We start from the raw sequence: 9,462 nt of genomic DNA on the forward strand, positions 1-9,462 counted from the left end.
AATCCAGACCCACAGGGAAAAGAGCCGCTCTCATATCTGAAGTAACAAAATCAGGGTGGTGACTGTATTATATACACAATATAATGTGGCACTTCCACAGAAGTGAAGGAATTAATTAAAGTTCGATGACCTCAGGCCAGTATAGAGTGTTTCTGCCTAGTAGCAGTCTTAACAAGACAACTTGCTGTAGCATTATAGCACATGTTGTGAATGCAATGTTGATTCCAGTATGCTGCCTGCTCTGCAAGAAAGAGGTGGAATTTGTTTCCCTTACATCCCCCTCAATAGCAGGCAGAAAGCTAAAAGGGGATCATGTGCATGTGCACCTAACATCCCTTGCAAAAGAGACATTTTTTTCCTTTCTTTCTTTTGAGTCATCTGTCTTCTGATTGGTTTGATGTGGGCCACCATGAATTCCTCTCCTGTGGTCTTCTGATTGGTTTGATGTGGGCCACCATGAATTCCTCTCCTGTGCCAACCTTTTCATCTCAGAGTAGCACTTGCAACCTACATCCTCAATTATTGTTGGATGTATTCAAATCTCTATCTTCCTCTACAGTTTTTACCCTCTACGGCTTCATCTGGACCATGGAAGTTATTCCCTGATGTCTTAGCAGATGTCCTATCATCCTGTCCCTTCTTCTTGTCAGTGTTTTCCATATATTCCTTTCTTCGCTGATTCTGCAGGAGAACCTCTTCATTCCTTACCTTATCAGTTCACCTAATTTTCAACATTCTTCTGTGGCACCACAGTTCAAATTCTTTGATTCTCTTCTGTTCCTGTTTTCCTGCATTCCATGATTTACAACCATACAATGCTGTGCTCTAGCGTACATTCTCAGAAACTTCTTCCTCAAATTAAGAACTATGTTTGATACTAGTAGACTGGGCTGGTGTGCTGATATTCTTGAGTGAATATCGCACATTGTTTACCAATCAGCACTGCCTTCCTTCAAGAACGCTGTTCGGTATATGATCTCGGTAAGAATACTGTATTATATGAAGCAACATGTAGTTAACGAGATTCGTGGTTAATATTTATAGATGTAACAGGTTAAAATTACGTAACAGATGTACTGTGTGCAGTGGTTTTTTTTTTCCCATGTGTTCTAGGTTGCTGAAATGGCAATGGTGGACTGATAGCAGCACAGTAACGACAGCTTCAGAAGTTGGTCACCGTATGTGCTGAACTGACAGCCAAGGCATGTTAAAGGAGGACGATGTCACTGGGCTAGCAGATTCGACGAAGAAAAAATTATTACATTGTTAATATGAAAAAGAACCTGTTGCTATTGTAATTTTGTTCAGTTCATGTCTGTATTCCATTGAAGTCAGTCGTTGGATGGATATGTATACTATACTACAAGTATCGTGAAGAATTATCAATAAACCAATGGAGAAGATCATTACTGTGAAAAGAAAAAAAAAAAACCTGTTGTTGAAGATTTTAATTTTGGAAGTGTGCATGTTTGAAGTTAGTTATCAAAACTGAATCAAGATACTAATCAGCTAAAAAAAAAAAAAAAAGAGAGATAAAGGGCTAAATAATACGCAACACAGAAGCAATCCAAAATTGTATGACTGCACAGTTTTTTTTGCTTAAGGACGTGATTAATTTGTTGTTACGATTCTGAATGAGCTTTTTGGAAAACAGTGGGACTAGTTAAAGTTAATCCAAAAGTTCTTGACAGTTTTTTAAAGTTTATTGAAAGATTAATAGTGAAAAGTGAAATATTTTGACAGTTACACTATGCAAATCAGAGATACACTTAACATTATTGTGTGCTTGACTGTTTAGTAATAAGCATGAGCATCTCTGGTTGCCTTGACAACAGAAACTAACTGCAATACATCCGAATACAAAAAGTAGCTTAAAACTGATATTTACATCATGTATCTTTATAAGAGAGTAAAAGCCATTAGTGCATGTTTGTCGTTTTTGAATACACGAACCTCCAAAATTTAGATAATAATTCTTTGGAAGAGATGACATTAAATATTGGCCCATTCAATATAATTGATAGCACGGTCAGGCTGACCTGTGGGTACGTTTCTGTGGCCAGTACATGTCCAGGAGTCTACGAAACATATTAGTCTGCTTTATTTTCATTTTCTTCAATTTACTCTCGGTCCGTATTCTGTATTCATTAGACTGTTCATTCCATTCAACAGATCCTGTAAGTCTTCTTCACTTTCACTAAGGATAGCAATGTCATCAGCGAATCTTATCCCGATATCCTTTTGCTTTGATTTTTATCCCAATCTTGAATTTTTCTTTTATTTCCGCCATGGCTTCTTTCATGTACAGATTGAACGGTAGAGGCAAAAGACTACACCCCTGTCTTTCACCCTTTCTAATCCAAGCACTTCGTTCTTGGTCTTCCACACACACACACACACACACACACGACAGGTGCCAGTTGTGAGCTGTGCAATAAAATTGCAATGGTTCACCTGAACCTCAGACAGAATAAAATGACAGCTGGAAAAATACAAACATCAGAGGTTACTACATGTGGTAAAGACTAGGCCTTTGGTCAACGATCTATAGTGCTTTATTGCCTCATACGTAGCTGAAATTTCAGTAGATAGCATGGTATGTATGTTAGCCTTTTGGGAAAAGAAAGCTAAGGGCTTCCAGATTCAGCTGATCTGTTGCTGTAGAACTTTATAACAATTTGGATAAGGCACCTCAAAAGATTGCTAAAATGCCTCCTTGGTGACTGGAGATGCAGCCTCTACCAGCTTTGCTTGGTGTGTGTTGTCTACTGAGAAGTCTTTTCTACAAATAAAACACACAGAATAGTGAATTATGGAGCTAGCAAGAACATTCGGTGTGTTGTTTGAACTTCTGCAACGCTAGGCATCTAGAGCTGATTAACATTAATTATACATTTCACAATCATTATAAATGGATAATTTAATTGGATAGATAAATCTACTCACCAAGTGGTGGGTAAAACACACACATAAAATAAGGTTGTAATTAGGTACGCTTTCAGAACCAGTGGCTCCTTCTTCAGGAAGAAGGATTGAAGGGGGAAAAGAGGGGTAAAGGAAAAGAATTGAAGAGAGCTAGGGAAAGGGGTAGATTTCGGGAAAGTCACCCAGAACAATGGATCAGGGGAGACTTACTGCACAGTGTGAGAAGAAAAGACTGGTTGTTGGGGACTGCAGCAGAGGAGATTTGAAAAGGTTTTCAAATGTCATCCAATGCAGTCCCCAACAATCAGACTTACCTTCTCATCTCTTGGGGTAAGTCTCTGACCTGTGGTTCTGGGTGACTTTCCCAAAATCTACCCCTTTTCCTACACCTCTCCAATCCTTTTCCTTCCCCTTCAACTCTTCTGCGTGAAGAAGGAGCCATTGGCTCTGAAAGCTTGCCTGTTTACAACCTTCTTTTATGCATGTGTTCTGCTGCTGCTTGGTGAGTAATTTTTTATCTATACAATTAAATTATTTTCTCAAAAATTGATTGTTTACATTATAAATGGAGCTGGATACACATTACAAAAGAGTGTGTGTGTGTGTGTGTGGGGGGGGGGGGGGTGCATGCATGCAGTGATTATCCTAAATATAGTTAACTGATGAACACGGCTTCTGTAGCACCAGTGAGACATTCACCGGTGAGGTGTCAGCTGAATTTCTGTAGCTTCCATATCACCAAACAACCAAGCAAAAACTTCACAAAGATGTTGTTCATGTTTTCCGTTCCTGCTTGGTGTTGTTTGCACAGAGTAGCAACTTATTTCTAATGCAGTTGTTCTTGCTCCAAAGGCAGCTGATGTTCCTACTGAAACAGGTGTTTTTGCTCTTGTAGTTGGTGCTGCTGCAGCTGAACTTTCAGGTATTCCGTATTTAGATGGGGTAATTGCAAGATCTGATATTTGCAACCAACAATGGATAATTTTCTGCTCTTGCACTGGAGACATCAATCTTAGGGCAACTGAAATAACAATAAGTGGAAAGTTTCATATCTTGAAGTGGGCATATATACTGATGACCCAAAACATTATGAGCATCTACTTAATAGCTTGTTTGTCCGCCTTTGGAATTAAATACATCACTGATCCTGTGTATCAGGGATCTGACAGTTTGTTGGTAGGTTTGTGGAGGCGTGCGGGATTAGATGTCTACATATAGGTCACATAACTTCACATAAATAACAGGTCTCTGATTGCACATGCAGACCTTATAGCGACCCAGATGGGCTCCATTGGATTTACATCAGGCAAATTCGCAATGGTCAGCATGTCTTCAATTACTACCACAGGTCCCATGCAAACACAGGAGAATGTCTCCCATAGCATAACACTGCTCCCACCAGCCTGCATCCATGGCACACTGCACATTTCGAGCCGCTGTTCACCTTAATTATGGCATGTGTGTAGATAGCCATCAAGCTAGTATAGAAAAAATGCGGTTCAGCAGAAGAGCTGACATGCCTCCTTTGATTGACAGTCCAATTCCAATGGTCCCACGACCACTGCAATCATAACTGATGATGTCGTTGGGTCAATGTGTGAACACGCAGGGGTAGTCTGCTGTGGAGCTCCTTGTTCAACAATGTACAATGAACAGTGTGCTCCGAAACACTTGTGAGTGTGTTCTTCCAGCAGAGATGCCACAGATCACAATTTATCCTACTTCACAGTGCAGACAAGCCTCCAAACCCCATGTTCCGTGAAGAGTCATGGACTTCCAATCATTTAGTGTCCAGTGGTAGTTTCACTGTTCTACCACTTTTCGCAGACACTCACAACAGTAGCATGTGAATGTCCAACCAGCTTCACTGTTTTTCAGATACTCATTCTCAGGATTTGCATAGTAATGATCTACCCTTTATCAGTCACTAATCTCAATAAATTTCCCTGTTTGCAGCCCGTACCTTTGCTAGGGTGACCTTCATCTGTGTTGCTCTGCTTACATACCTGTGACTATGAAACAAATGTTGTGGTAACAGAATGATCTGTAGCTCAGCTCAAGATCTACATTCAACTTTGCTCTATATCTGATACAAGGGCGATTTCATCTCAAACCATTATGGTCAAGAGGAAATGTATCACATCATTATTTCAAAGTTTTCTGAAAAAATATGTCAAAATTCCACAAGACACCTCTCAAAAATCAAAATAGTTGGATTTTCTGATGACTTGTTAAAAAATTGTAGACCTCTCTAAATGAGAATATTTGAAAAGTGTAAAGAAGGGAAAAAAGTCAAAAGAATTATAATAAAAAACTACAAGTGATAGAGATCTGGATTATTTTTAATAAAAACCTTGTTCCCAATACTATCAGACATGATTATGACATATGTACTTCTGAGCTTTTTTCCATCTTTAATTTGGAAAAAGAGACTACAAAAATTTCTACCTTTTAGCAAACTTCAAAATTATGTTTTGAGAATATGGATAGTCACAACATGTTAACTGTCTTGAGAAATGATATAGTGGAAAGACTACTGTGTGTCAGCAATGACATTAATGCCTGAAATTCTTAAACTATTAAAAAACTTCTACGTAAAATGAGTGAATCTGAAATTTTTTGATTCTTTATAAATCATTTTCTCGAAACCCTCATCCTGAATATTCTAAAAATTGCATGGCATGTTGATTGGTCACTGTACTTGTGGTGGAGGGTACAATCAGAGTGCCAACATTCTGTGGTGCAAAATTTGAGAAATTTTAACTTTTACGGCACTCGGTAAGATTGTCTGACGCGAGTAAAGAGTGTAAGGGCAGGGACACTACAAATGTAGTGTGTGGACATTAAGTTGGGAATGTGGGTCTCACGGGGAGCGTGCAAGGGATAAATCCCTGCAGTTGCACTATCCCCTGTGCCCTCGGTGGCTCAGATGGATAGAGCATCTGCCATATAAGCAGGAGATCCCAGGTTCGAGTCCTGGTTGGGGCACACATTTTCAGCTGTCCCCGTTGACGTATATCAACTCCTGTAGACAGCTTAGGGTCTTGATTTAATTGCCATTTCATTCCAAGAGCGCTGATGGTCACTGATGGTATGTTCTTTCAGACCATAACTCCATGGGTTCACCCTCTTTCTAAACATAATTTTATCAACCAAGATAAAATATTTTTCCATAAAAAAATAATTGAAAATTCTCAAAAAAAAAAAAAAAAAAAAAAAAAAAAAAAAAAAAAAAAAAAAAAAAAAAAAAAAAAACCCTTATAATTCTAAGTCAGAAGACAGTCCATACATTGCTTGAATCATTTCAACCATAATCTATGAAAGCTACCTTTACAAAAGTTTTATTTGTTTTATCAGATGTCACATTGAAACTATAACCCAGTAGAGGATTAGTGCTATGTGCTTCTCATAAGATGCAACAGTTGCTGCTCACACTGGCTGATAGTCACTCATGTAGTTGAAAATATTGAAAGCAATATATGGTTCAGATGGGAACATGAGGAAAGGCAGCTGACTATCTGAAAACAGTGATATAGAGCCAATTTCACAGTGATTACCTGCAATATCTTCGAGCCTTTGAGCACACTGTTCTTGGACAGCAGACAGATTACCTTAAAACTTAAAACATCCATAACAAATATCAACCTGGATTCTGAAAAACACTATGGTGCAGCATCTGCATCAAATAATGTGACAAGCTCAAAATATGATAAACATGTGTGAAATGACCATCTTAGCACTGTTTGATTTCAGACAGGCTTTTTACTCTATATTTTACTTAAGAAAAAGAATCAACTGAACCTCTCAAACAGTCTTATATCACGATTCGACAGCTACCTCAAGAAAAGATGTCAACAGGTCATCTCTTGGTTGTAAGAAATCATCATGGAAGCATGCTCTCTAGAATCCCCAGGTCTCGATGCTTGACCCATAGTTTTTCTAACTGTATACTACTGCTTAATTTGTCATTTATTCTTGTAGCTACCACTAACATACCGGGAGTGTCTAGATGCATCTAAGGACCAGCCAGAGAACTCCTGCCATATCACATATTAATGATGACCTTTGCTCTGTATCAATACGGGACAAAATCAGGATTAAAATTAAACCTTTAGAAGTCACAGGTCGTCCTCATATCATACCAAAAGTATGATCAATGGACTCTTTCATGAAACAGTATGGACACTTTCATGAAACAGTTTTACCAATACTCTTAGAGACACCCAGTTATTCCAACAAAAACTGTGGGAGGTCTTGGTATAATCTTGGAGAAGAGTGTACTGTTGCTGTGTGCAGGAAATCTCTCTTGCCTGCATACAATCCAAAAACTCAAATATATTTCAACTTCACAAAAAATTAGTCCAGTTTTTTGTTCCCTCAAATATTTTCTACTGCGATGTATTTCAAGATAACAAAATAGTAAGAAATCTATATGAATCAAGTTAGCTATGAACACTTTCATAAGATATGCACACAACATTCAGTTAGTTGATTATGTCAACCCTTAAGACATGGATTTCGCATGTTCTGTTGTTTACCATGTCTAATCACTGGTATGCATATAAAACACCACCCCCATCATTCCGTAACTCAAAAAATAGATACATTCAGCATATTGACTGTACCACTGCACAACATTAAATATTTCTCCAATTCACCCATACAACCGTAGAAAAACTTAACCTACATCTTACCCAACACCATTCTGCATTCAAGGGGAGTTTAAAACTTTATCCATTATCACTGGCATATGCCACATAAATGAGTTTAAATCTAGCAGTTTACTCTGACATAGTCTGTATCCAGTAATATTACTGTTACCACAGTCAATGTTCTCTAAGTCTGAACATGTTAACACACACACATTGATATATGGTACTTTACACATAAGTAGCAAAAAATTAATACAAGGGTCAAGATACTATTTCTAGATCCTGAAATAAAGTGCAAAAACTTTCTGTGGTTCAAATGCTGCAAAATTGTGACCCTGTTTCAAAAACAAAGCCTTTTATTTAAAACATATGGTTCTTTCTTCCTTAAAAGAAGGATTGGAGCGGGGGATTCATTCCTACAGATTTTAACGAATTTTGGAAGCCAGAGGATGTCCGTGCTGATACCGGTATGTAAAGAATGTGTTGGAAACGGCTTTACCTTCGATGATATTGCTGATTCTGTAGGGGTGAGAGTAAAAAGTGACGTCCTAAATGGTATGAACTTCCCAGCTACTTCTGATTCAATATCCTTAGCTCTCTCTTTGGCTGCTGTCGAAATCGCCACAGCAAATATCCAATCCTCGGTTCCACTGCTGAGGAGTATCGAATGTTCTTCAGCTTTGATACCCAACTTCAAAACTTCTAAAAATCAAAAGATTGTGAATACAGTCAAAATTACATGTGCCAATACATTGATTGCTCTTCGTATTCTAGTTGCGAAAATGCCATACCATCGTAAGATATCAGTTTCAATGTGTGCGTTTCTTCTCTATTCACTAATAAGCTTTTAAGCTGATTAACAAATATCAAGTATTTGCCTTGTGCATAGCAGTCAGATGGCAAGCGGCCCGATTCTTTCGCATTCAAATGAGCCTTAGCATTTCTCACATAATGCTGTCTTGCATAAAATCGTGACAAGAAAACTGCGCTGCTTGAAACACGAGTTCTGAATATGAAATATAAGTACTTATTAAATGTCACCATCTTATGCCTTGATAGCGTAGCTCTACTTCCACAAATAAATCATCAGTTAGTCTTCTGTTAGGTACGTCATTTAAATTAGGGCATATAAAACAGCTGAGGCAAATAAATCATCAGTTAGTCGTCTGTTAGGTACGTCATTTAAATTAGGGCATATAAAACAGCTGAGACTCTTCTTCGTTTTGACACAAATAAACACGAAATGACAACATTTGTTGCTACTGTTTCACTGATAACAACTGACACGGTGACGCCTCCTATTTACATCGAGAACTGATTCAAATGGCGCCATCTGATAGTTAAATGCATGAAAAAAACTTTTCTTGTATCTATTTTTGGAGATTGTCACCCACATATTCTATGTCACATGTACTGAATCAACTAAAACTCCATCCATATCGAGAAAGATACGACTTCATTTTCTAAATAACTCGCGGTGCTATTCAAATTAAAAAAGAAAAAAAAATATCATAAATATAATTACGAATTAATTACACGTTCATCCCCCCCCACCTTCTATTCGCATAAAGACGAGTTCACAATCGCAAAAAACATGTCGCCACAACAGGTGGCAGCTACTGCAGATGTAATGAAGTTGTATGTGTGCACGTGTGAACCCTCAGTTTTCAGTGGCGCAACTTTGGTCATGCTACGAAGTACGAAGCGTTCAGTTCGGCCGTCCTTTGTTACGGCAATCAAGGTCTATATGTCCCGTATGGATCTTAAAGGTGCGTTTACACTGCCATTTGTATCGGCACATGTATGAGACACATGTATAAGCGACTTTGCGACATGTATCGCGACTTGTATGAGTTGACATGTATGAGCGTGCGTTTACACTGGT

At 38.3% G+C, this 9,462-nt stretch overlaps 1 protein-coding gene and 1 non-coding gene across 2 annotated transcripts in view; one reads left to right on the forward strand and one right to left on the reverse strand.

Moving 5' to 3' along the window:
* The window catches only part of LOC124709068 (NAD(P)H pyrophosphatase NUDT13, mitochondrial-like), a 63,771-nt gene extending 54,659 nt beyond the window's left edge, over nucleotides 1-9,112 (reverse strand). The window contains exons 1-2 of the mRNA XM_047240719.1: nucleotides 8,369-9,112; nucleotides 8,077-8,279 (exon numbers count right to left, since the gene is read on the reverse strand). Of these exons, the coding sequence (XP_047096675.1) occupies nucleotides 8,077-8,279; nucleotides 8,369-8,621 (456 nt within the window). The 5' untranslated portion in view covers nucleotides 8,622-9,112. The remainder of the gene's footprint in view (nucleotides 1-8,076; nucleotides 8,280-8,368) is intronic.
* Trnai-uau lies at nucleotides 5,839-5,913 on the forward strand. Its single transcript has one exon. It is a non-coding gene; the product is annotated as a tRNA-Ile (tRNA).
* Nucleotides 9,113-9,462: the final 350 nt, after the last annotated feature.

Source organism: Schistocerca piceifrons, chromosome 1, assembly GCF_021461385.2.
Source record: "Schistocerca piceifrons isolate TAMUIC-IGC-003096 chromosome 1, iqSchPice1.1, whole genome shotgun sequence".
NCBI lineage: Eukaryota > Metazoa > Arthropoda > Insecta > Orthoptera > Acrididae > Schistocerca > Schistocerca piceifrons.